This window comes from Crocodylus siamensis, chromosome 12 (genome assembly GCF_052110815.1).
Source record: "Crocodylus siamensis isolate JL-2025a chromosome 12, ASM5211081v1, whole genome shotgun sequence".
Lineage (NCBI taxonomy): Eukaryota > Metazoa > Chordata > Crocodylia > Crocodylidae > Crocodylus > Crocodylus siamensis.
In genome coordinates, this window is record NC_143406.1 from 26442995 (window position 1) to 26470710 (window position 27716).

General features: G+C 50.3%; 1 protein-coding gene across 3 annotated transcripts in view; it reads left to right on the forward strand.

The window, feature by feature from the left end:
• Positions 1-27716, forward strand: part of LOC149854818 (ankyrin repeat and fibronectin type-III domain-containing protein 1-like) — a 596514-nt gene that overhangs the window by 559943 nt on the left and 8855 nt on the right. For all 3 annotated transcript variants that reach the window (XM_090023526.1, XM_090023527.1, XM_090023525.1), the window contains 12 exons: positions 3889-4083; positions 4283-4396; positions 5719-5816; positions 12864-12954; positions 17061-17168; positions 18974-19073; positions 19487-19619; positions 21940-22059; positions 22672-22887; positions 23738-23904; positions 24282-24432; positions 26685-26853. In XM_090023526.1, coding sequence (XP_089879652.1) covers positions 3889-4083; positions 4283-4396; positions 5719-5816; positions 12864-12954; positions 17061-17168; positions 18974-19073; positions 19487-19619; positions 21940-22059; positions 22672-22887; positions 23738-23904; positions 24282-24432; positions 26685-26853 — 1662 coding nt within the window. The remainder of the gene's footprint in view (positions 1-3888; positions 4084-4282; positions 4397-5718; positions 5817-12863; positions 12955-17060; positions 17169-18973; positions 19074-19486; positions 19620-21939; positions 22060-22671; positions 22888-23737; positions 23905-24281; positions 24433-26684; positions 26854-27716) is intronic.

Below are 27716 nucleotides of genomic sequence, written 5' to 3' on the forward strand. Positions count from 1 at the left end.
AGTATACATAGATGACAGAGTCAACACTGGATGAAATCTGCCAGTTCTGCCTTTGGATGTCTCTGAAATCATGTCTTCAATGATCATGACATAGGACCCAAACTAAATGTCTTGTCTACCAGGCTACTGTCATCCCTACCCTGTTGTATAGGTGTAAAACTTGGATGATCTATCAGAAATACTTGTAAACTTTGCAGATTTACCACCAGTGATGTCTTTAGAAAATCCTCTGACCCAGCTCAGTGTGCTGCGGTCATTGTGCAATATGCACTGGAATTTAATGCTCTGTGCTAATAGCATGTGTAGACATGCCCACTGATGGTCAAATGCAATTTTAACATCAGTATCTGGGAGACTCAAGCACTGAATAATCCCTGATGGCACTGTAATACACAACAGGTAATCACTCATTTTGAACAAACTTGCCTCACTATGGAGGCAGGTAGACAAGAGCAACAAAAGTAAAGAGCTGTGACCCATCATCACCACAGTTCCCCCCTCCTCCCAGAACTTAACCTAAGCAGAGCGGTCAACTACCCAGACATTTGCTGGGACGAGCAGACAGCCAGGTCTGACCACTCACGTAGGTTCCTGGCTGTATTACAGGACCTTCACCTTATCCAGGAAGTGCACAGCCCCACTAGGGGTAATACCTTGCTGGATCTGGTCCTGACCACGGGGGATGACCTGGTGAGGGGACTGCAGGTCCTTGACCACCTGGGCAATAGCCATCATCACCTGCTGGACTTCACTATCCAATGCAGGGTGTCAAGGGCTTACACCAAGGGTAATGCCCTTGACTTCAGAAGGGCCAACTTCAATGAGCTTAGGAGGAGGCACTGAGGGCCCAGGAGGTAGAGAAGATGGGAGTCTATGAGGGATGGTCGTACCTTAAGGGGGCGATCCTCCAGCCCCAAAGGATAACAGTCCCTGAGAGAAGCAAGGGGCATAAGAGTGCTCAGAAACCCCCTTGTTTCAGCAAAGGCATTCAGCAGTGCCTAAGGACTCAAAGGGTGTTGTACAACAAGTGGAAGGGAGGAGCTTTCACCAAGGAGGAGTACTCCTCCTCTGCCCAGGAGTGTAGGAGGGCTATTAGGAAGGCCAAGGCAGAGGTGGTACTCAGGTTAGTGTTCAGGATTAAGGACAACAAAAAGTCCTTTTTCAAGTACATTGGGAGCAAGAAGAGGGCACCAGGCAACATAGGGCCCCTGCAAGACTCAAATGGTAATCTTGTGGCTACGCCAGACGAGAAAGTTGATATTTTTAACAGTTTCTTTGCCTCTGTTTTCTTGAATGAGGACTGGAACATCCCTCCCGGGGATAGCTCTGTCAGGCCTTTGGTCAGCGCAGATATAGTTAGGGAGCCTCTGGAAGGGCTAGACATTTTTAAATCTGCAGGTCCAGATGTCCTCCACCCAAGGGTGTTGAGGGAGCTGGCAGGGGTCATTGCAGAGCCCTTGGCCCAGCTGTATGAGCATTCGTGGTCATCTGGCCAGGTGCCAAAGGATTGGAAACTAGCTAACGTGTTCCCAATTTTTAAGAAAGGGAGGAAGGAGGACCCAAGTAACTATAGGCCTGTAAGCCTCACCTCGGTGCTCGGGAAGATCTTGGAGAGAATCATCAAGGAGCACATCTGTGGGGGGCCAGCAGGGCAGATCTTGCTCAGGGGCAATCAGCATGGGTTCATCAAAGGCAGGTCCTGCCTGACCAACCCGGTTGCCTTTTATGACCAGGTGACTAAATCCTTGGATGATGGTGTCGCTGTGGACGTAGTCTTTCTAGACTTAAGAAGGCCTTTGACACTGTCTCTCACCCCATTCTCATCAATAAATTAGGCAACTGTGGCATTGATGCCTGCACAGTTGGATGGGTAAAAAATTGGCTGATGGGGCACACCCAGAGAGTAATGTTGGACAAGTCGTACTCAGCCTGGCGAGATGTGAGCAGTGGGGTCCCCCAGGGCTTGGTCCTGGGGCTCGCACTGTTTAACATTTTCATCAGCGACTTGGACAAGGGGGTTGAAAGCACATTGTCCAAGTTTGCTGATGACACTTAAGATGTGGGGTGAGGTGGATACACTTGAAGGGAGAGAGAGGCGGCAACTAGATTTAGACAGACTACAAAAGTGGCAAGAGGTGGAAAGGGATCTTGGAGTCATTATTGACTCCAAGATGAACATGAGCCGCCAATGCCAGACCACAGCCAGCAAGGCCAGCCATACCTTGTCATGTATCCAAAGATGCATCTCAAGCCAGTCGATAGAGGTGATACTCCCTCTCTATGTGATGCTGGTCAGGCCGCAGTTGGAGTACTGCATCCAGTACTGGGCACCGCACTTCAAAAGGGATGTGGCCAGCCTGGAGAGGGTTCAGAGTAGGGCCACCCTCTTGGTGAGATGGCAGCAGGACAGGCCCTATGAGGAGAGACTGAGGGACTTGAACCTGTTTAGCCTTGGCAAGAGGAGGCTGAGGAGGGACCTGGTGGCTGCCTACAAACTCATTAGGGGAGATCAACAGGAAATAGATAGAGCCCTTTTCTCCCCAGCACCACCTGGGTTGACAAGGAACTATGATAATAAGCTGATGGAGAATGGGTTCAGGTTAGAGAACAGAAGGCAATTTTTTACAGTTAGGGTGGCCAAAACCTAGAACCAACTTTCTAGGGAAGTCATCCTCGCCCCTACCTTGGGCAAATTCAAGAGCAGGTTGGATGATCACTTGTCTGGGGTCTTGTGAACCCAGCATTCATTCCTGCCAGTGGCAGGGGGTCAGGCTAGATGATCTGTTCAGGTCCCTCCTGACCCTAGCTACTGTGAAACTGTCTGCCACATATGCAGTTGAACATACAGATCTCAGATCAGCCTCCTCAGTCATCTACAGACTCACTGATGAGTACCCCTTTACTACAAGATTGTCACCCCTATATCAAGGGACGGCCATCAGTGCCACTGTAAGTCACTCGCACAGGTGGGAGGACTGAAAGCAGGTTGGACTCTAACCAAAATAATCTGTTCGGCTTTATAGATGACACCAAGCAGCAAGAAAGGGGGCTGTCTCTATATTCTAAGGTTGGAAAGAGGAGGATTTGTTACAATTATTCAAACAGACAAAGCGACTGCCACTTATCCTGGAGTGTGGGATAGTACAGGACTGACATAGTGGTTAGAAATGGACAAACCTTGAGGTCTGTAGAACAGATCAGTGCTGTTCAGGTGCCTGAGCTGATCATTTCTGTCCTAATGGTTGGAGGAGCTGTCTCAGAGTTACCTGTCCTCACAAATGGCAAATGCATGAGAAGAGACAGAAACTTCCATGCTCTGAAAAGGTTTACTTTGGATTCAGCAGCCAACTTCTACAGCCTGTGGGAAGGCTGTGGTGGCCACTGTGATGAAAGATGATGGCAGTACCAATAGGGGATTGCTTGCATTGAGCCCCAAGGAGCAGCACTACACCAAGGGGCAAGGATAGGGAATAGGGCCCAGCCAGGAGGTCTGTCACTACATGGATCTTCTGATTGAGGACTTGCAGTAGTGACTACGGTGCAGCTCTGTGTCCTGTCTTGGAAGAATACACCTCTCCCAAACCGTCATGAAAGCCCACTTGCTCCAGTTCTATACATAGGAGCAGGGACTCAGTCCTGCTTCACCTGGGATCCTTTTTTCATTATGAGTCATTGCTAGCCCCCTGTGATGCTGCTAGGAGGAAGGAAAACAGGCAGGGTTCCTGACTGAGGTACTGCTGGATAGGAGAGACCAGGGCATAAGGCACAGCATAGAGTCTGGGGCTGATGGGGGACTGTGTAACATCGGCCGTACCTAACTGCCCTGTCTTCTTTTCTGCTTACTTTCCTGCTCACGGTGTCTACATGATTCCTATGGCCCACCCCCAGTCATGAGCTTGGAGAGCCGTGCCCTCCACCTGTCAACGCTGGTGCGGGAGGCAGAACAGCGAGTCAATGAGCTCACAGCTCAAGTGGTGAATGAAGCCCCCAACACCGACTGCTCTGAGAAGGAGAAGCAGCTGAAGGCCTGGGAATGGCGCTACCGGCTGTACAAGCGCATGAAAGCTGGGTTCGAGCATGCACGTGAGTTCCCGTAGAGCCTATTTATGGCATGAGAAGTGGGACAGGTGCCCAACTATGAGGAAGTGGCACAGTGGGGAATGGGCTGGGATAAGTGATGATGCCCGCAAGAGGATTGACACCTGCCCCACAACGCTTCCTGCCACCTTGGCTCCCTATAACCAAACATTCCTGTACCTGCTTCTGTGCTTTCTATCCTCAGGTGTGCCAGACCCACCAGCTAACGTTCACCTCTCCGTGGCCAGTAGCACTTCTGTGCAGGTTACCTTCTGGGAGCCCCTCAGTGTGAACTCAGCAGTCGTCACCAAGTACAAAGGTAAGGGCCTCAGAGCACCCGGTATAGAGTATGTGGGGCCAGGCATAGAACGCAAGCTTCTCCCCAGGAGTAGGAAGGAGGCCTGGCCTAGAGCAGAGGGTGCCAGACAAAGCCAGAGACATTGACCTGCAGTTCCTAGCCCAACCAATGACTGTGACTCCAGCTGAGTCATTTCCCTTCGCCAGGCTTGTTTCCCCCTCTGTCAGTGGTGGTGAGACTCAAGTGCTTCAATACCACTAGGCATTGTGGTGGCAGAAAAAGCTAGGCATTGTGATGGCAGAACTCATGTGAGTCCATGGCAGCCTAGTGAGTCTGTCTGTTGCAAGGAGTTATGGATTCTCTTTTTTCTCTGTTTCTTTGACAGCTTTTGATAAGGGATACAATTTCTCCAGGACTCTCCTTGGTGGCCTTGTATGTTGTCATGTTAGACACTGGCCAAAAAGTATGATTATCCATCTGTAGATATGTTGTCAAGACCATGTGGTGGGTTTGTCTTGGATTCCAGTTCAGGAATGGTCCAGTTCAGGACCTGGAAACCTCATAAAGTTTCTCTGCATATCTGAACTTTGCAGCTGGTCCCTTCTCTCCATGAGCTTATTCAGGGTTTTCCCAGACCCGGGGACCAGTTTGGTCCACAGCCGATCATTATGATCCAGTCTTTTCTCCAGACCGATGCCTGGATCCCACAGGAATGAGGTTCATTTGGCACTAGTACCTGCTCCTACAAAGCCATTGCCCACACTTCCATTTATGAAACTATGAAACTATAAATCCAGCATGTCCTGTAGTATCTTTGGCTTTCACAAGAATTTTCCTTTAAAAGGCACGACAAATCCTGACAATCTACTTGGTCTGTTCCTCACTCTCTGTCTCTTGCATTTGCCTTTGTCTGGTCCATCTGTCTGTCTCTTTTTCTTTCCAGGCTCATCTGTTTGTTCTGCCCGTCTGCCTGTTCATCTTTTTCCATGACAGCACTGTGTCTGCTATGGCAAGAAACACAGTTGAGTAGCAGACCTGGTCATGGGACTCCTACATTCGTGTGGGGATTGGGGGTTCTCCATGCAGTCATCTGTCATTCCAGTTCACCCCTTCTTCCCCAGCACCATGGGGCCTGTTCTCAGACATGTTTTCTAGCATACTCATCTGGTCTTGCAGTATCCAGTTCTTTGGTTTCAGTGTCAACCCTCTGCAGCAGCTGTGTCATCCCTAGCAGCCTAGTGCTCTACTCTAGCTCTGTCAGCCTGTCAAGCACTACAGCCCTCCCCTTGTTGATTAAAGCCTCCCAATTACCAACAATGCCATTGCGCTTATTTTGTTTGCAGTGGAGTGGAGCTGCTCCCCAACCTTCTCCCCGCCTCTGGGGGAGGCTGTGATCGACAAGCTGAGGAACCTGCACTTCACCATCCGGGGGCTGGTGTCGGTGAGTTCATGTGGCACCACCTTCTCTCTGTCTCTGGGTCATGGCTCTGTCAGGGGGGCAGACAGAAGCCAGTCCTCAGGCCAAGCCCCTCAGCAGTGATCTTCTGCCCAAAGGGAAGCAGTGCCAGAGTTATGTGAGGACAGCTCAGCAGAGCCATTGCCTTTTCTTCAGCTGGCATTGCCACACCCTTGTCCCACTGCACCCACACCCATGGCTGGTGTCCACTAAGAGTGATATTCATCCAGGTGCAGAGCTTGGTACTAAGGTGAATTTTATCCAAAATGAATCTCAGAGAGGAGGGGAAGCATCACTGCTCCAAACCATGCAAGCTGTGGGAGGGGAAATACCACAACATCCAGGGCCAGGTCTTGAGCCAGGGAGCTGCCTACAGCCCCAAGAAGTGGTGTGACAGGTGCCTTCTATCAGCATCCTGCACAAAGCTGTTTGGTGATCAGTTTGGGGCCACATTTTCCAGGGAGAGGCCAGCAGGTGGTCTTGAATGCTGGCTCAGATCTGGGCACTCATAGCTCTGATTCCCCTCCATCTGGTTGCCATGGGCAAGAGTATCTACAAATAATGAGTCTAGACCTCCGTCTGCAGCTATTCATGTTCATAGTGCCTCTTACAGAGAGACAAGGCAAAGTCAAAGGAGTGCTAAAAAGATAAGAAACAGAATTGCACAGTCTTGGACATGTGTGTGCTCATGCTGTGAATACACAGTGAAGTTCCCAGCTTGGCATGGCTAGTTGCAGGGCAGAGGAGTAGACCCTGTGGCAGTGTGTGCCAGGAAGATCATTATTCCATTCTGGGACCACTTTGGCTTCTGTGTTCCTGATCACTTCCAGATTAACACACTGATAGCGTAGGGCTAGGTTCAGCTTATCTTCCAAAATCACTTGTAACTTCATGTGATTGATGCCCTCTGCTGCATATAGGCTTATGGCCTCAGAATACCAAGGGAAGATTGTATTCTGGGCACAACCTAGCCCAGGGCTAAGTTCAGGCCCCTGATGCTGTAGGTAATTGCAACTGTGTTGAACCCGTAAGCCAACACTGGTTGGCTTAACCTGTGTTCTCTTCTGTGATAAGCCAATACAGTCCCTGGAAAGGCCTCAGACTCTGCAAAGATCATAATAATGCAAAAAACGTTGCCAGCTCCATAACCCTAGAAGGCTTTTGGTCATCATATAAGGGGTAGTACTGTTCAAGAAGGGGGCATGGCCAGGGCAGCCAGGGTGCACTCCGGGTCAAGGTTTCCCTTGGATATCCATGCAGCCACCCTTATTGTAAGGACAGGGCTCTGGATCAGGGAGTGCCCTGAATACTGTGACCCCTTCTACCCAAGTCCTGTGCCTACCTTTTGGTGTTTACTATGCAAATTACAGATTGTTGGAGGTGATGTATCCTGCTCTAAATCACACCCAGAAGGAAGGCATGGCTCATCTTGGTGCACTGGAGAGAGGGCAGTCGCCATCATCACTCTGTGCATGACATTTTCTGTATGGCTCCAAATCCCCATGAGAAGATCAGTCTTTGTGAGACAGGAGGGTGGCGTCTGTCCTCAGCTGCACAGCCTTGACTGCTTTTGCAGGGGAGGGCACAGGGAGAAGGGAATCTCCAGGCCTGCAGGATATACATGGCTTTCTCAGGCAAGAGGGAAAATAGGTTCATTCACTGAGCATCTGATTTATCCTGTCCCCCACTCTGCTCCTGTCTCCATCCGTACTCCCCCTAGCCCATAAATCAGGGGCTAGTTTCACTGCCACCTGCAAAGATCAAACCCTCTCACCAGTTCCGTAGCTAATTGGAGATGAGATTCAGCCTCTGTTTCCAATGCTGAGAGCTTAGTAAGGTCATGGGCTGGTTTGGGCCAGGGCTTCCTGCTGTTTTATCTCTCTGAGAACCGCAGGGCCCGCGCTGCCTGTCAGCTGTCTCCTTCCCATTGTGCTGTGGATCAGTTCCAAGAGCATGAACAGGAGCTGGGTCTTGTGCGCAAGTGTTTTGCTTGACAGCAAATTTTACTGTGGAAGATGGGGCTGTTGTTTGAAACCTATACCCCAAGGTCTCCTGCCCACACCCCAGCCAGTGCACAGCATTCCTAGCTGGAGCAAGTCTCAGGAGGCAGAAAGGTTCTAGGGCAGTCATCCCCAACTGGTCAATCCTGATTGACCAGTCCATCTTGGAGTCTCTTTTAGTTGATCCTGGGGGGCTTGGTATGTGTGCATGCCCCCCTCCCCAGCCCAGCAGTTCAGTTTTGGGGCGGGAAGGAGTGGGGGCCAGATTGAGGGTGAGGGAGGGACAGTATGGCCCAGCCAGGAGCAGGGGAAGGTAACTGGGGCCCCAGCCCTGCCGGGGTGGTGGGAGGAATGGAGCCTGGGACATGTGAGTGGCTTGTCCGGGGGGGAGGGGGGACATGGGAGACCTGTGCCTGGGGCTCGGCATGCAGGGTGGGGCAGGCTGCAGCTGTGGACTGGGGCTGGGCTCTTCCTGGCAGGGGGCCGGCCTGTGCTGTACTTGGGCCAGGCAGTGGTGGCAGCGTCGCTGGGAACGGGGCTGCAGCCACCCAAAAATTCACTGTAGCCCCACTGACCCCTACTCCCAGTGCTGCTGCCTCCCAACCCAAGCACAGCACAGGCCAGCCTCTGCTAGGAACCGCCCAGCACAGCTTCTGAACCCCAGCCTGCAGCAGCAGCCACCCCACCCTGCCCTGTGCAGATCCTGGGCACACGGCCCCCATGCCCTTGGTGGGGTGGGGAGGGGGAAGGCTGCGCTGGGCTGTTCCCAGTGAGGGGGCTGGCTTGCAGTGCACTCAGGGCAGGCAGCAGCAGTGCTGGGAGCAGGGGTTGGTGGGGGCTACAGCAAATTTTCGGGTGGCTGCACCCCTGCTCCCTGCACTGCTTCTGCTGCTGCCCAGCCCAAGCACAGCATAGACCAGCCCCTCTCCCAGGAACAGCCCGGCCCAAACCCACAGCTGCATCCCACCCCACCCCACATGCAGATCCAGGGGCACGCTCCCCCTGTGCCCTCCTGGGGCCCTCCTCCACTTCCCCGAGCCCCCCCAGGTGAGCCCCTTGAGGCTCTGTCCTGCCACACCCCAGCTGCAAGGCCTCCCCTTGCTCCTGCCGCACTCCCTCCCTCACCACCATTTGTGGGGAGGCAGATCGAGGCCCCAGTGGTAAGGGAAGGAGTGGGGCTAGGGCTGGTACCTCAATCTGCCCTGCCCCCCCCCCCACAGCCCTTTCTCTTCCCCCCACCTTTTCCTCTAACCTGCTGGGGGGACATGCTCCCAAATAATTTTTTCTCCCTGTCTTGATCTGACCCCCCCACTTCCCTTCCCACAGACTTACCTGCTGGGTGGGGGAGGAGGGGAGGGGAGGGGGTGGCAGTAGATGTTGGGTTGCTTTTAAATTCCAAAAGTGATCTCCTACTTAAAAAGCTTGGAGACCACTGCTCTAGGGACTTCTTAGCTGACATGCAGGGAATGTGGGAAGGGCTCCTTACTGACTGGAAGAAACCTTTCTTGTTGGAAGAAACTTCCCAGTAAGAGATTGAGACTGAGCTAGAGGAGCAAAAGTAAGATGCAGGGGCTGAGAAGGATCTAAAGGTAACTGTAAGATAAACTGGCATATACTAAGTTATTGTGCCTTCCTTTCCCCTCTAGCAGGTTGGTTTTTCACTTGCCCTAGAGTACACGTGAGACAAGGGAGAAGGTCACTGCTAGGGAGCCCTGGGAAATTCAAAAATCACTTATAACCCCATGTGATTGATCCCCTCTGCTGCATACAGCCTGCTGGACTCAGAATACCAAGAGAAGATGCACACCGGTGTTGGGATGCACCTACCGAGTCAGATGGGGGCATGGGGCAGGCACTACAGGAAAACGTGGAGAGCAACTGTCTGAGTTAGGTAGAAGATGCAAGACTAAAGCTCCAAGGGAGGGTGGTGTATGGATCTGGGCAGGAAGGAGGATGGGATGTTGATGTTACAACAGGGCAGTCAGAGATGGTCTGAACTGGGTCTCTGACTTCCCAGCACAATGATCTAACCACCCCGCCAGAGTCAGCAATGTTTCAGGCCCTTCCTATGTGATTATTTTGAAACTGGCCCCCTGGGCAGCTGCAAGATGGGGGCGGTATGTGGAGTAAGGAAAAAGAGCACAAGCTAGAGCAGGGGCAGGCAATTATTTTGGGCGGAGGGCCACTTACTGAGTTTTGGCAAGCCATCAAGGCCCAGGGCAGTTTAACATTAATTTTCTAAATTTTTTGGGAGCCCCACGGGTTGGATAGAATGGCTTGGTGGGCCACATCCAGCCAGCGGGCTACATTTTGCCCACCCCTGAGCTAGAGGATATTTGGCTAAATCAGGTAGCTGCTGACCTAGAAGACTGGAAACCATTGTTCTTGCCTGAGCCCTTCCTCCCAATGAGGCAGAAACTTCCCTCTTGCACTGGGCTCCATCCGTTTTTTTCCAATAGCTGTGTTAGTGGCTCAGCTTGATAAGGAACACCAGAGAAGGGACTGGATAATGGCTGATCTATGTCATGGTGAATGGAGCACTGTGATAGGAAGTCAGAGACACCTGTGTTCAAACCCGCTCTGGGCAAGGGGCCCTAGAACCCAGGCCATCCAGCTTCCCAGGTGAGTGCTCAAAATATACATTTCTGCATTCCTATGGATAAGTCTGGTAGTTATGGGTCCTGGCCAGCTCCAGTTCTGGACATCTAAGGCTGCTACACATCCACAGTGGCATGACCCAGCTGTTACTTCACGTGCTCAGTCTTCGTCACTGCAGTCACACATCTTGTCCACCTGCATAAGTCTACACACTCAGGAATAGAATGCCATCCTGTGTGTAAGCAGCATTTTTGGCACTTAGACAAACAAGTTTGTCATGTAGATGACCAAATCTGGATACCTAGATGATCAGGAAAGAAATGGACACCAAGGGTGCCTGTACACGAACACAGAGGCAGCTCCGATGCGCTGTAATTACAGCATGTCAGAGCAGACTTGATTAACTGAGTCTGCTGGAACCATGGATCCTGTTTTTCTCTCTTTAAAAGTTGCAGTTTCTCTGATAAAAATCACAAATTCTCTGATTTAAACTCCCCAAATCCACAATTAAAATGAAACACCACTATATACATAGGTATCAATTGAACACAGTGTTTTATTGCTATATTTACAATTTTAAAGCAATTTGGAAAATCAGAGCTGCCCCTGCCCCCTTTGCTCACCAGGATGCAAATCCAGCTGTGGCTTTCCCCACCCACTGCTTTGTGGTGCTGAGCAGCCCTGATATGCTGATGCCTTACCCATGCCATTGCCTCTCACTCCCCACCCACAGCCCTCCTCCTTTCCCCCTCCCCCCCTACCTGCCAGGGCTATGGAGCCAGGGACCTGGGTTTGCAGTGTCCTGCCCCTGCAACAGTGCCCGAGACCCAGCTACTGCCCGGGGAAGGTGATGGTTGCTGCAGTGGACTGGAGTGTGAAGCCCAGTTTCCCTTCCCACATGGATGGTACAGCCAGAGCAGAGCCAATGGAGCGGGGGCAGGTACAAGCTGCCCACTGCAGGTTCAAGCTCCCTGCCCAGCTGCCCTGTTCTGGGCTTCCACAGCCCAGTGGGTGAGACCCAGCATGGCAGGGCATAGAGGGGCTGGGCAGGGAGGCTCATGCCACGTCTGGGAGCCTCGCGTCTCCATAGTGAGGTATCCTGTGCCTGCCCAGCAGTAGCAAGGATCGCAACTCTGTGCCTCTGCTCCTGCTGCTGCCGGGTGAGCAGGGGGCACCTTGCCATGGCAGCACAGGGCTCATGGCAGTGGCACTGAACTTCCCTGCCCTGCTCTGCCTTGCTGCACTGGGTCCTGCCTGCTGAGTTGCAGAGGCCGTGGGGGGAAGGGTGGGGAGCCCAAGGCCCATAGGGGGCAGCTCACACCTGCCTCTGCTCTATGCACAAATCTGGGGGGCACATGCCCCCCTCCTAGGAGCGTGCACAGTAGCGGGGAGCAAGTTCCACCCCACAGACAAGCCGCCCCCGGCCCTGTGGCACTCCCTGCCAGGGCCCTGCGGCCATGCATGGCCCCAGGCCCCAAGTGCCATGCACCACCCCAGCTGGGCACCAGCCCCAGCCCTGCCTAATTCTCTCCCTCCCTCACTGTAGGGGCCTCAATTCTCCCCCCTCACCTTGACTTACTGGTGGGAGCTACTCTCCAGGCTGTGTAGCAGCCATGTGCATATGTATGTGTGCACATGCATATGTTCTCCCCTGCCTGACTGTCCTCCTCCTGCTCCCCCAGCCACATGCAGGCTGGAACTCTGCCAGTCTATATGGAAAACCCGTTTCCTGCATTTTTCTCCTTTAAAGGAGAAAATCTGGGTTTTTCTCCTTAAAACAAGAAACTCTGGGTTTTGCAGATGGAAAATCAGGATCACCAGTAATTACCATGTTTCTGCAGCCTCCCGCTTCTCATGTATCAGTATCCCTGCACTTCAAAAGGGCAGTGGGGATGCTTGAACTAAAGCTTGTCAAAAAATCTTTAGTTCAAGCCCACCACCCTTTTGGAGCATGGGGGCCACTGATACACAAGACACTGTGTTGCTTTAATTATAGCAGCTCTCAAAGCCACTCTAATTGAAGCACCCCACCTCACGCCCAGAGCACATGTAAAAGTGCTCTAAGTGCCTGTCATCACTGTTGACATCTAAAGACCTTTGAAAATCTGGCCCTGTGACCAGGGCCATCACTGTCCCAGTTTCAGAAGCACTGAAAGCATTGTTCTTCTTATCTTTGGAAAAAGGAAGGAAGAGGTGCCCTATCCACAAAAGTGCTGCACAAACCACAAGCCAGTGACCTTGCTGCAGTTACTTACTGTGAGCGTGGATTGCTGCAAGTTATGTGGGTCATTGGGCCTTGTGGGCTCCCAGAAGGAGGAATGTTGGGCTAACATGGGGACATGCTCCTGGTGAAGGGAATGTTCCTGGCTGTTAATGGTGAACTGTGAGACTTCCCACTCATTTTTACTCTCTGTTGTTTTCCTGTTCCCTGCAGGGCACAGCATACTATGTCCAGGTATCCGCCTACAACATGAAAGGCTGGGGACCCCCTCAGGCCTCGGTGCCACCCTTTGCAATCCCCTCAAGTAAGTAGAATCCCTGTGGAATGTGAAAACTGCTGACACTTGGGGCAGTTTTGCTGGGTCAGACCTTCCAGGTTGTCTGTGGAGCTTATAGTATGATTCCCATTTATGCTTTGGACCATTCTGACAGCATGTGGGGGAGGGGTATTAATGTGGGCACCAGCAACATTTGCACTCACTGTAATGCTCTGTACTTCAAGAGCTGCCGTTAGGTAAATGCATTACATCTTGCTGGGCAAAGAGATGGAGATTAGGATCAGAAGCCTGCAGAGTGGAGCTTGGGACTGGCTAAAAACAAGAACAGAATCACAGTATAGAACCTGGGGTTGCACAGAGATGGGATTGGGACAGGTACTGGTTGGAGCGGAAGAAGCAGAAGGTTGAAGGTTAAGGGAAATGAGAAAACTCTTTTCCAATTAACAGCTTTCCCAAGACTGATGTGGAACTCAGTTCTCTGAGTTTCACCATTCAACTGCCATCAGCAAACGTTGTCAAGATATTGGTGATGCATCCCATCATCCCATTCTCCTAGAACAGAGGCAGGCAATTATTTTGGGCAGAGGTCCACTTACTAAGTTTTGGCAAGCCATGAAGGGCCACATGACAGGCAGCCAGGGGCAGATAAGTATTCATTTTCTAAATTTTTTAGGGGCCCTGCAGGCCAGGTAGAATGGCCCAGCAGGCCACATTTTGCCCATCTCTGCCCTAGAATAATGGTTCACGGAGAGGATGGCCACCTATTTACTACCTCTTTCAACTTTTCCAATAGTTCAATTGGTAGAGGTCTGTGACATGTCTATGAAGGCTCCAGCCCTGCTGATAACCTAATGTAGTGTCAATACAGTGCAACTTGATGGGATTGTTGTTGTTTGCTTTTAAAAGGATATTATATACAAAAATATTTGCCAAAAGAACAATACTAAAATTGCAAAATCAAGCAGTGAAAAATTAAGAGATGCCTACATTAAGATCGCCACTGCAATTCTTTCCCTTGTGTGTATGCTTTGACACAGTTTTTTGTTTGTCTGGAACACTTTTGTGGCAGAAGTTGAAATATGTGCCCCATGAATGAGGCAGGGGACTGCAGGGACAAGAGAACACAGCTTCTGCAGTTGAAGGTACCGTCAAGAATTAGTTTCTAGTTCAGTCTCTGCCAGAGATCCAGCATGAGATGAGGCAAGTCACTCAAGCTTCTCACCAGCAGCTGCAATTTGTGTGTTGCACAGTGTCTAGTGCCTGACTGGAGACCTGGGGGTCTCATGTACAGACTCATCAAGCAGTCATAATTGTAGTTAAAGAACGGTAGCTGTGCCATTGCCATATAAACTGCCATATAATGCTAACTGCTGTGAAAAATCAGGGTCTTGGTTTCGCAATCTGGGCACCCAAAATAACTGCATATTTTGACCTTGATCTCTGTCTCTCAGCTTCCTATCTGTAAAAAAAGGGGATAATGCCTTTTTACCTCATAGGAGTGGTATGACAGTAAATTTATTAATATTTCTTAAGTACTCAGATACTGTTTTGAGAGCACCATAGAAAAGTTCAAGAAGGAATGACCAACTCTGTCCTTAGAACAGGGTTTGAATAGTGTGAGGCATGGACTATGCTTTGGTCACTGATGAGAACACAGCTCATTGAATAGCAGCTCATGAATTGGGCACAGGACATCCTGCACATTGAATGAGGCAGGGTTTCTGTGGAAATTAATTTGTATATTTAAAGGCTGTATCATAATGCACAGGAGCGAGGAGGCTGAATTAAGGTTGCATCAATAACACATTCTGGCTTGGTAGAGGGGTAGACTTAATACAGCTGCATTAACATAGTTTTTGGCATGAACTGTATAATAATGCCTGTGTGTAAATAATACAGAGAGTACTACATTTTGGGTCTGGATCTGGAAGTGTGTGTGCAATGTGGGTTGCCTGTGTAATACAGTATTGTGCATTGACATTGCTAATGTACATATAAATAATATATATATGGTGGGTCTATTCAGGTTAAGATGGCTGTATACTGTTCTGGCAGTCAGTAGAAATAACAGTGATACTCATTTTAAAGCTCCTTTACAGTGCCAGAATGGTGTAATGCTGCCAAGGCATAAATTAGACTCTGGCCTATTGAGTGTGTGTGTGTTTATTAGATCATATTGGTGCACATTAGTGCAATGCCTATATGGAATCTAGTTGAAGCTGAGCATACTGTTTATTCAGTTTTTATCTTCTTTACCATTTCTCCCCTCCATAAGAGTCAGTAACTTTCCCAGTATAATATAGTCAGGCACCTCCCAGGGTGTTTTTAAAGCACCTAAAAATAGTGCCAAGTTGCAGCCAAAGTTAACAAGCTGAACTTTCCATGGAAAACAGCAGCTTGCAGGGTAGGGGGTATTTAGACCTAGTAATGTAAACCTAATGTAAAAGAGCTCTGAGCCCTGGTTCCCCTGTCTCAGTCCTTGGGTACCATGTAATCAGGTAGAGCTGGCACGTGGTTTGGCTAATTTACCTACATGAGCTCTATTTTTGACACCAGCCTAAAGCAACTTCAGCTCCAGGAAAGTCCTGGAGAAAGACACTGGAAAGATTTGTCAAAGAATAGTGAAGAGCAGCTGCAACAGACATGACTTGTTCTTTACCTTTATTTGTCATCTCCTGCTGGTCACAGCTGTTAAATTCCATTTCTCTGGCTACCAGTTACCACTGCTGGTTACTAGCTGTTGGGTAGGTATTTGGCATAATGGTGCTGAGCATGGCCTGTCTCTCTCCTGAGCCTGAACTTAATGACCTAGAAGATCAAGAGCAACATACACACAGACAGAGAGTTCTGTGCCACCCCATGAAGAAGGGCCTGGGATCACTCTCCAGAGCCACCTTCTTGTCCAGGGGACAGTGCAGGTATGCCATAAGCTGCACAAAGGGGGGCACATACTGAAGACTCTGTCCCATATCTTGCAAGTGAAAAGAGGTTTTTTGATTGTGTTCTGTTACATCTCCACCTCTTTCTTTAATACTCTCTACTCTGAAAAAATATCAGGCCAGAATCTCAGTGGGTAGGAGTGGGCACAGCACCAGTGAGGCCACCAGAACTGCCTCCTTGCCCACTGGTTGAGGATCCGACCCTGCCAGATGTGCATCTGCTCCCAGGCAGGGAGCCACCTTTCCCCTGTAGTAGTCTGGCTTTCATCTTGGTAACCATCCCCCCTGGTCAGGGGCACAAATAGAGGTTGTTAGTTGAGCCCTCTTACCTGGAGAAATTGCAGCGGGGGGAGGGGAGGCAGGTTGTGGGTAAGAGAATGCCTTTTCCAAAGAAACGGTCTGCTTTCCTCCCACACACATGGGCTCTGCAGGCCCCTAGATCCTGTGACCCAGTTACAGCACTTGCAGAACACATGGTGGGGGCTACAATATGATAAAGAGCCAAGTGGCCTATTGTAGCTTCATAACATATATCTGCACTGTTGAACAGGGCTATGAGACATCACTCTGGAAACTGGCCTCATGCAGTCCTTCACACTACATGCACATCTCTCACAAAAGATTTTTGGCACCATTTTTATGCCCAGTGCTGCTCTGAAGAGCACCTTGCAGCTGAGAACGGAGCTGGGTACAGCACTGGTCTAATGGCAGCTGTGTGGCAGCTCTTTGATGTGTGGCATGAGTGGAGCAGGAGCAGGTGTTTCCATAGCAGTGCTCCCTAGTGCCATGTACCATGATGTATAGAATCAAAGGACCAGAAGGGACCTGCAAGATGATTAAGTCTCGTCCCCTGCCATGGGCAAGAGGTTATTGGGCTCAAATGAACTCAACAAGGTACTTGTCCAGCCTCCCCTTGAACACCTCCAAGGATGGCAACTGCACCACCTTTGCTGGGAGTGTGTTCCAGAGTCTAGTTACCCTTACGGAAAGGATGTTTTTTCTTATGTCCAGCTTTGAAGGCTTTGCCCTGAGGCCTGGTGATAGAAGGCAGGCTTGAAAGTAGAAGGAAACAGTTGTTTCTGAAAGTAGCAGTGAGGCAGGAAGGACCCTGAGGTAGAAGGGGTCAGATGAGGCTCCGTCAGCCTGAGGCAGCAGCAGAAGGACTGAGATAATGATTGATCTCCTTGCCCACAGACTGGCGTGAATATGATGGGAGAGCACCAAGGCGAAGGGGACAGGCTGAAGCCTTGGATCATCTCCTCAGCCAGGTGAAGACAGTGCATCAGCACTGCGTCTGCCATGGTGAGTCTGGATCTGCAGAAAGGCACAGAGCAGTGCTTGAGGCCAGGCAGTCCCTGCTGGCTTGTAAAAACTGCTCCTAACAGTGAACTTGGAGTAACTCAGGGACAGGCAATTATTTTGGCCCGCGGGCCACAGAGGGAGTTCTGGGGAGTTGCCAGAGCCTGGTTGGCAGCCCCACCCCACAACAGCCCAGAGCCCACACACCCTGCAGCTCCTCCACGCCACTGGCAACAATGCACAGCCCCAGCCCCAACTGCAGCCCATCCTGTACTTGCTCAGGACTCACTCTGGCCAGAGCAGACCAGCCAGAGACTGTACGCACAGCCCCTACCCAGTCCACCCTGCACCTGCTCTGGACCACCTGCCCATGCTGATCAGCAGCAATAGCCAGGAAGAAGCTGCTGCTCAGCAGAGGGGAAAAGTGGTCTTCTCCTCCTCACCACTGGTAGGCCTTTCTTGCTGCAGCTGCCCAGAGCCTGTGCCCAGGCTGCCCTGCGGCTCATCTCTGCCACTATCATTGCCACCTCCAGGCCCCACAGCGCGACAGTGGTGGCAGTGCAGAGGAGCCACAGTGCAGCTTGGGTGTTTGGGATTCTGGAGGCTGCAGCAAGAGCTCCCCTAGAGCCCGGAGGCCTGGCAGTGGTGAAGGGGAGGGGCCACCTTTTCCCCACCCTGAGCAGCAGCTTCTGCCCAGCCACTGCTGCTGCCACCACTTCTCAGAGTGATTTGGTGAACTTGGAGCAGGCACGGAGTAGGCCGGGGTAGGGCTGTGCATGCGGGTTCTGGCTGGTCCAGAGCTGGTCCATCCAGACTGAGTCTGGATCAGGTGTGGGGCAAGCTGGGGCTGTGTGCACAGGTCCCCACCAGTACCATGGGGCTGGGGCCAGCAACAGCAGCAGTCAGAAGCTGGTGTCACCTGTGCTGTGTAGGAGGGCAGTTCAGCTGCAGAGCTGCCCTAGCCCTGCTGCGTGCCCAGGGGGCAGTGGGACTTGCCATGGGCCAGATGGCGCCTGCGCCAGGCAGGACTGAGGGACCTGCTATGGGCTGCACAAAGACCCTCCACAGGCTGGATCTGGCCCACAGGCCATACTTTGCCAACCTCTGGAGTTACTGGATATGACAGAAGCAAGTAGATAAAGTTGTCAGCTGGGTTCTTAAACTGAATAAATACAGCTGTCCCTTCTTACTTTGCATCCCTTCACTTGTGGCAGTATTGCTCTTGAATGTGTGAGGCTTTCAAAAAGTTGTTTTATGGTGGGAAATTTTGCCCGTTCCCTCCCCTGACTGCTACAGCTTTTCTCACAAAACCACCCTTGTGATTTAGCAGATTTGGCAGCCATCTCAAGTCACAGTTTGGGGACTGGGTTAACTACAGTGTCCTGTCTATGAAGGACGCAGACAGACGGACAGAGAGATCATGACCAAATGCTCATTCCCAATGCTGGGAAACCTCCAAAGGTTCTGGGGTGTGAATAAGACCTAACCCCTCTGTCTTCTTGCTTCTCAAATTTCTTTGGGCTTGGAAATCAAACAGCTGCATGAGCATTTGGAAAGTTAGCAGTAAGGAAGGATTGGTAAGAGGCTATAGAGCCCTTTACCTATAGGCAACAGGGCCAAATCCAAGACAGAAACGATGTGTGAAAGCTTGTACTACCCATGCATTGTACCCAGGTTTAATTTGTAGGACTTTTACACTAGTATGTTCAGTGGCACTGTCAGCACCTGGATACTCTGGTGATTGCTGCGGTGTAGGTAACTTACCCACATCCCAGTTTAGTGTTCTGTATGTTCCCTTGTTTGCCCAGAACCCTGCAAGAACCAGCCACAGAGCAGGAAGCACTCTGTCTCAAAGAGCCTTAAGCACCTCTTCCACCCTGGCAGCAAGTTCCTGAAGACACTGAAAAGGTAAGAGGGCAGGTCAACAGGGGTGCTAGGAGCTCGTCTCAATACTATACAGTGTGCAGCCAGTATGGTCTCCCTGCATGTGACAGGAATAGCTATTAAACTTGGCCAACAGCCCATATTTTGAAGGGCTTTCCTACTCTTGGAGGAAATGGGCTTGTCCCTTGGAACAAGACAGTTTTCAAGGGAATTGGCCTATAACTTGGGTAGGCTGAGCACTGAGCCATGGTAACAATAGACCATAGAAGTTTCAGTGGCTTAGAAAGTTTGCCTTGCTTCTACAAACAAATGCCCTCCCTCCTGCCTTTGGTTTCCTGATTCTCTTACTCCCTGTTCCCCCCATGCACTCTAAAGGACAGACCTTTTGGAAACTAACCCTTTCTCCAACAGTAAATATGCCTCCTCTCTCCCCAAAGGGGCCTGTACCTGACATCCATTTTTTACAAAGATGATAACATTCTAGTCACGCATGAAGATCAGATCCCTGTGGTGGAGATTGATGATACCTACTCCTGCCTGCTCATGCAGGACTTCCTTTGGTTCACCAAGGTAATGTAGTTGAGCACTCTGTCCTGCTAGTGTCTGCAGACCACCTTCGTTTGTACATGGGCCTAACTCACCATCACCATCAGTGGTGGATTTGAGGCTGGGTGCTGGTCACCATGCAAATAAGCAAATTAGGCACTAACTGTTGAAGTCAGACTTAGTATTGTGCCTTTTCTGTTAATAAGCATACGTAGTAGTATACATCATGCATTCACCCACCAAGAGCTCCTGGCAGCATGGGGCACTGATTCACCTCTTGCTGGAATGGGGCAGGGAGTTGGTAAGAAGTGTCCTCAAATGCTGGTTTACTTTTGCATTTCAGCCCACTTCATTCATGCCCAGGTGTGTCCATGTGGGTGGAGCACTACAATCTAGGAGCCTCTTCCACTCTGAATATAGGGTCATAGGGAAGTAGGGCTGGAAAGAACCTCACAAGATCATTTAGTCCAACCTTGTGTTCAAGGCAGGATCATCCCCAGCTAAACCAGCCCAGCCAAGTGTCTGTCCAACCTGCTCTTCGAAACTTGCAAGGATGGAGATTCCACAGTTTCTCCAAGTAGCTTGTTCTAATACTTGACCACCTTCATAGTCAGAAAGTTCCTCCTAATCTCCAACTTCAGTTTCCCCTGCTGAAGCTTGAGGCCATTGCTTCTGTTGGTTTTACCAGTCTCTAGACCACAGCACACATCTGGTCCCTCGATATCGCCTTTTGGGGCATCTCAGTGATGCTGCTTGTATATGCTGTGCATAGTAGAACATCAAGGAGAACTTGTTCCAGTAAGGTAGTCAGAAAGCAGCAGCCCATTGACTTAACTTACACCAATGCCATCCTTCTACTGGCAGCAGTAGGTCCTGTCTGGGGTAACAAAGCTCAAGAGCATATATTGTTTATAGCACTTATCCCACTCCAGGTACTCATGGAGAAACCTCCTGAGAGGATGCTTTCACAGCAGCCCAGGTGCTGATAAAATGCCTGAAGCCCAGGCCTTCATGTACAAAGGTTACAAGATATGATTGTAATGGGCAGCATGACCCTCTCTTATCTCCTTCCTGCTGCAAACTGTGTGCTACTAAGCACTATCTGTGCTGCTGGGGTTATGTAATTGCTTTTCTCTGTGGGGCTATTCTGCCTCTTTTTCACTAGGTCTGTGTTTAACTCTTTCACTGCTGCATTTTGGTGCAGCAGCAACAATATCTAAAGCCTCTGACAAAATTTATGCTTAAGACATGAGTAACTGGTTAGTCATATCTTAAGTAGTGATCTGGTCACATATTTATTCAATTAATGGCATGATAAAATGAGGAATAAGCCACAAAGTTATTATGCAAAATATGTGTCATAACTTTGTGGCTGGTTCCTGTCATGCCGTTAATTGAATGTGTGGCCAGTGCTCCCAGCCCCTGGAGCACACTGGAGCCTTTAAAGACTCTTGTGCATTCCAGAGGCTGGGAGCACCTGATCAGCTCATTGGAGCTCCCAGCCATGGGAGCCCAGGGAGCCAAGCTTGCTACTTGCCAGTGCAGGGAGAGCCCAGGATCAGGTTCCCCCTGTACCAGCAATATGGAACAATGGGATGTGATTCTTGATCCCACAGTCACTCCTCCTGCTGGGCATGTGTGGCCTGGCAGGAAGTGTAATTATTGGGATCCCACATCAGATCCTATTTTGCCTTTAATTTAACATCATTTAGGCTCTAAGTGCCAGCATTGTTATACTCCCATGAAATCATACACAGCTGTAGGCAAAATATTTTTCTTAGATACTAGTTGTTAAAAGGGATGCTGCCCATGAGTTTAGGCCCCAGATTTGATCTACTATACCATACAGTTCTTCTCATCTGGTGAGGAGCATCCTTTTGCATTTCTCTTATTTATGTTTAAAATGTTCTTGATCACAGAGGAATTGTAACGGATGACAACTATTATATGGGACCTACACAAATCCAATATTCTTGCCCTTGCACCCTACCTACAAGAACTGCAGTTATCACTAGTACCAGTACTGGGCCAATACTATGAGTGGGAGTGGAATGAACTAAATCCCCACAATGATTTCAGAGAGGCTGAAATACACTTCAGAGCTTGTATCCCATAAACACACTGTGGGGGGTTGCACTGACTTGCACTGAAATATAGATAAGTGGACAACAAGCATGGCTAGAGGAAGGACACACTATGCTAGGGGAGGAGCACCAGAAACTCAGTGCTGGCTGAACACCTAGTGTTTCTGATGAGGGGCTGAACACCTCACCTGGGTTGTAGGCATAGTGTGAAATCCTGGGTGGAGAGGGAGCTGCTGATGCCTTTGCTTGGTATGCTGCAGGTATCTTGCATGTGGGATGAGATCCTGTGGCTGCGTCAGTGTGTCACTGTCTCCCAGTCGTCCTGTTCCTGCATCTTGCAAACACGCTTCAAGATGCTGCTAGCCATCTCGCAGATGCAGGTGAGAGGGTGGGTGGGTTTGATGGGCATAATCCAGGTCATTTTCCACCAAGACACAGTCACCATGTAAATCCAGAAATACCCTCAGGCAGATATTCTGACCAGTGATTCACAGAGGTGCTGCCATGAGAAACCCTCCACCTCTTCCTGTCCCTAGAAAACAAGCACAGAGGGCTACAAGAGGGAACCTCCAGGATAATAACATAATGTCAGGAGCCACTGAGATTGAAAGTTGTGTGAGTGATGACCTCAGGTCCCCATAACATTCCAGTGTTATAAGTGTCCCTGAACACCAGAGCTGTCACTACAGTCTCAGCGTCTGTTAGCTCCCAAGATAAGTGCTACAACTGGGTGATACAGGGAGACCTGCTGAACATAGAGGAAAAGGCACCACTCATAGCTCTGTGTCATTAGCAGAAGCAGATTTACTGCTTGCAGGCAAGAAGAGGTCCCTCATGTATATCCTTGGCTGCAACTTGTTGGTCATCCCCCTCCTTTGCGTCCTTATAGTATCTCAGCAGATGGAAGAGCTAGAATCCTGCTGAGCTAGTAGTGCTGCATAACACAGCTCTTTCTCTGCCATTTGTATGTGTCTCTCTCTCTGCCTGTGAAGGGGCTGCTGGGAATCCAGGACCTGGGACAGGCCTTCTTTGAGCCAGTCAAAGACAAGCAAGGCAACATTCTGATCGTGACCCTGAAGGAGGTGAAGACGAACCAGACGTTCGAGAGTGTCCGCTGGGTTCCCATCTCCAAGCTGCAGAGCAGCCGCAAGTCCGTCTCCTCCCCAGAAGAACCTACAGCCCTGGACGTGTTACTGATCACAGTGCAGGTAGCCATTTCTTACCGGAGGAAAGCTGGTTCGGTGGGAGAGTGATCCTGGGCATCCTTAGAACAGAATAAAGCTTGGGGGTCAGTCTGGGTTGTCCCACTCATGAGCAGTTATGGCTGCTCCCCTCAATGTGGTATTTATCTCTCCAAGTACTTGTCTAGGCCCTTTTAATCCCTTTTGCTTCCCTTGATTGTTTTTTTCCCAGCCTATTAGCAAATCCATGCAAGGAATTTCCCTTCCCTGACAGCCTTCCTTTTGTCTTTCTGCCCTCTGATTTCTTGCATTGCCGCCTCTTTCTTTTCTCCTCCCTTCAGACCTGTGTCTATCTCAACAAGACCCACTCAAGCACCTGTACAAGGGGCTATTGAGGCTGCTTACACAAAGCCCTTGTAAATGCCAGCTGGGATTAGCGACAGGCCAACCACAAAGGGGCTGGTTCTGACGCTGTCTGAATCTGGGGGTGATTGCGGCATGGGGCTGGAAACCTGACAACAGGCTTCTTTGTGGGATTGCCAATACTTCCTGCTCCCTGTGGGGCTGGAATGGCCAGAGGAGTGGCTAGGCTCCCAGGGCTTTGGTCCTGGCAGGAGGCTGGAAGTGCAGATGAAACAACTGAACGGAACTCATTCAGACTGCAAAAGCCATTCAGTTTGAGTTGAGCTATGTTCTGGGTTGGTTCCCCCCTCCATAGCTAGGACTTGAGTAGCGCAGGGATTCTTCCTTAAAACCTGGACAGCCCTACCACTGTCTCTGCCAATTATGTTACAGTAGCTAGAGCAAGAGCAGGAAAGAGAGTATGTGCAAGTCCCACTGTGAGGGTGGTAAGTATAGATCTCTCCTTTCTTCTCAGGACAAGCTGGGTTACCATCAGAGAAGCAGCCAGGCCCTTGCCTCAGGTCTCTACCTGGGCTACCTAAAGCTCTGCAGTGCTGTGGACCAGATCCGTGTGCTAGTGCCTGACCGGTTGCCCAACATCCTGTGCCATGTGAAGATTCGGTCTAATTCCAACATCTCCAGGTGAGTCGGGTGGAGCACATGAAGTCAGGAGTAGCTTAATGTGAGCACCCAAGATCAGTACTCTAACCCAACCCAAAACCTTCCCACCTTTGCTGTCTGCCTCTTCTGTCCTAGCATTCCTAGAATTAGCTTTACACTGTTCTCCAAACCTAGGCAGTTGCTGCACTAGGGATCTGATATGAAGGATCAAAACCCAGAAGCTTTGCTAGGTTTGACTGGACCATAGTCCAGTGCTCTCTATTGCTGTTCCACCAGGGAGCAGGTTGTTAGACAGGGGGAAACAGCCTCCTAACGCATCCAGTCTGACATGCATTCATGAGCCATGATGGATAATGAATCTCTCTCTTCTCTGTGTGTTTGTGTCTGTTCTTCTCCAGGGAGGAGTGGGAGTGGCTGCAGAACCTGGCCAGTGCGGAGGAATCCATTCCCACAGAGCCAGAGTCAGAGACTTCTCAGAACCTCTTGTATCAAGAGCTCCAAGTGGCCATTAAGGAGCTGATGACCTTGGTCAACATCCCTCTGCAAGAGGTAGCAGTGGGAGATGAGGAGTGCAGGGAGGAATGAATGGAGCTGTGGCCTGTGCAGCCCTGTGGCCAGTGCCATGGCAGGTGGCCTAGTGCACCCACTTGAGGCAGGGTAGTTCTCTGTTTCCTGGCTTAGTGTTACCTGGGTCACTGGTTAGCTGGGTCACTAAATTAGCTGGTTCACTAACAGCTACAAATACATTTCTCTCTACCACAACTGCTTTTTCACTACCTTTTACCCAAAACACGGGTTCTGTGCTTTCATGTGTAATATGACCTGGCTGTGCACTAAGGTGTTTTGTTTAATTGTTTTGCTTCTACAGTTAACCTCTGTGAAGAGACCAGGATTCTTTCTGCCTCTTAGAAATAGCCAGTTTTCCAACCAACCTCTTATTGGAGCTGAGATTCACTGACATGGAGAAGCCAATTGCTTCATAGTTTCATAGTAGGTAGGGTTGGAAGGGACCTGAGCAGATCAAGTCCAACCCTCTGTCATGGGCAGGAAAGGATGCTGGGGTCAAATGACCCCAGCTAGGTGATTATCCAGCCTTCTTTTGAAGACCCCCAGGGTAGGAGCGAGGACCACTTCCTTTGGAAGTTGGTTTCAGAACCTAGCCACCCTAACTATGAAGTAGTGCCTCCTGATATCTAGCCTGAATCTACTCTCAGTCAGCTTATGGCTGTTATTCCTTGTTACTCCCAGTAGTGCTTGGGGGAACAGGGACTCTCCCATTGCCTGCTGGTCTCCCTTGGCCAATTTATAGACAGTCACCAGGCCTATAGTTTCCTGGGGCCTCCTTCCTCCCTTTTTTGAAAATGGGGACCACACTGGCCCTTTTCCAGTCCTCTGGCACCTCGCCAGAGCACCATGAGTGCTCGTAAAGCCGTGCCAGGGGTCATGCAATGACTTCAGCTAATTCCCTCAGCACTCTGGGGTGGAGATCGTCAGGACCTACTGATTTGAACACGTCTAGTCCCACCAGAAGTTCAATGACGAGGTCCTCACTGACCCTGGGTCTGGCTGCGCCTCTCCTGGGTCCATCCAGGATCCCAGTGTGGGGGATGACCTGGCCCTTGCTCAGAAAAATGGAGGCAAAGAAATTGTTAAAGAGATTTCCTAGCGCGTCTTGGAGGGGGCCCATGTTACCCAATACCTTCTTTTTACCCCCTATGTATTTAAAAAAGGACTTCTTGTCCTTGATCCGGATCACTAGTCCCAGTTCTGTCTCTGCCTTGGCCTTCCTAACAGCCCCCCTACAATTTCGAGCAATGGAGGTATAATCCTCCTTGGTGATGGCCCCTCCCTTCCATTGGGTGTACACTTCCTTTTTAGCCTTGAGACGTTCCTAGATGCTTTTGGTGAGCCATAGGGGCTTTTGAGCACTCTTGCCCCCTTTGATCTGAGTTGGGATTGTCACCCTTTGGGCATGGAGGATTATCGCCTTAAGGAACAACCACTCCCAACTCCCCTCTCCTTCAGGACCTCAGTGCCTCCTGAAGTCCAGGGCTGCTGCCTTGCTGCAGGCCTTTGACACCCTGCGCTGGATGGTGAATTCCAGTAGGCGATGATTGCGAACCTGCAGTCCCCTCACCAGGTCATCGCCTGTGGCCAGGACCAGGTCCAACAAGGCATTTCACCTGGTGGGACTGTGCACCTCCTGGGTTAGATGGAGGTCCTGTAACTCAACTAGGAACCTATGTGAGCAGTCAGACCTGGCTGACTGCTCTTCCCAGCAGATGCCCGGATAACAGCAGCGCTGACTTCCCTCCCAGCTTCCCTCCCGCCATCACCTACAGTTGGGACTAGGGTCCTAATCCAGCAACAAATGTGAGCACATGAATACTTTCATTGGCTTCAATGAGAAATGGATATGCTAACCACTAAGTACTTACTGAAATACCTGCTGAGCTGGAGCTGATCACACCCCTGGTTGGATGGAGGGGCTCTCGGTGGGATTCTGCTCCAAGATAAGCAGCACAGAAACCACTGGAGAATAGCAACAAGAAAGGTGCAATACATAATTTAGTTTGTAATAAAGGATATTGGCTTTTGCAGCCCAGTACAACAACATAATAGTGACTGGCATCTGGGGAGCAGATGATGGCTGCTAATTATCCCCCTCTCCCATTAGTAAGGAGTTCAGTGGAGAGTTCTTGTCTTACAGAGTAGGACAGTGGGGAACTGTCACTTTGTGCTGCCCTGGACTCACTTGCAGCAGTAACACCTGGTTTTTGTTTTGTATTTGCATGCTCCAGGCCAAGGATTTCCGTCTGTACAGCCAGGAGGTGCTGGACTTCGGGGGCCAGGTCTCTTTTCTCCTGCTGATGCCTCCATCTGATGATGTCTGCACTGCCCCAGGCCAGAACAACCCTCACACTCCCCGCTCTGGCTTCCTCACACTGCCTCTCCAGATCTTTGAGCTAGGTGAGAAGCAGCTGCTGAGGTAGCTCAACCACCTCTGTTCCCATGAGTCTCTAGCCCATCTTGGGCTGCAACCTGCCCCTCCAGAACTCACCCCCTTCACTCTCTGCTGCTTTCTTTCCCTATAGGTTCCTTCACACACACTCTTTGGTCTGAGTAGAGTGGTATATGGTGCCTTTCATTCCTGCCACGAGGCATCTTCCCCATCCTGCAGCAGGGGAGAAGGCTTGGCCTTCCAGTTGTTTTGAGTTGTGTTGAGCACCACTCTAAGTGAGGGAGTTCATAAAGAATGATCAGGTTAAAGGTCTTTATGTCAGGAAAGTAAAGTTTGAAAGGGGGATGCTCAAGGCTTCCTAAAAACATTGGGGTTGAAGGGCCTGAATTAGTGTGGGATTGGTGGTTTTCCAGTTCATGCTAGATAACAGGAGCACTGGCTCAGTCTGCTCCTGTTCTTGCTGTCTTAGGGATCCACCTGGCCCTCTCCTGTCTGGTGGAAGGGGAAAGCTTCTTGGTCCTCCTGTTAACATGTATGCTGTAGTAGGCTGTGTGTAAGCCAGGAGCACCATGTAAGAAGGCAGCACTTTGCTTGAAAAGGAGCAGGCCTTCCTGGGATACTTTCTGCAGGGATAACGCCTGTTTTTTCTTCAGCCACTCACCTGAGCAGTCCTTGCTGCTGAAGGCTGGTTGACATGGCTTGATTTGTTTGCCCCAACCGCGGTTTGCAAGAATAAAGGTTTAGGTTTGCTGTGGATTATGGTTGTGGTTGCTATTGCAAGTCCTACTGCAAAAATCCATCAAGCTTCTGGTATTTCATAGAGCATCCTGATATACATGATTAACACAGGGACAGTGGATGATAGCACTAA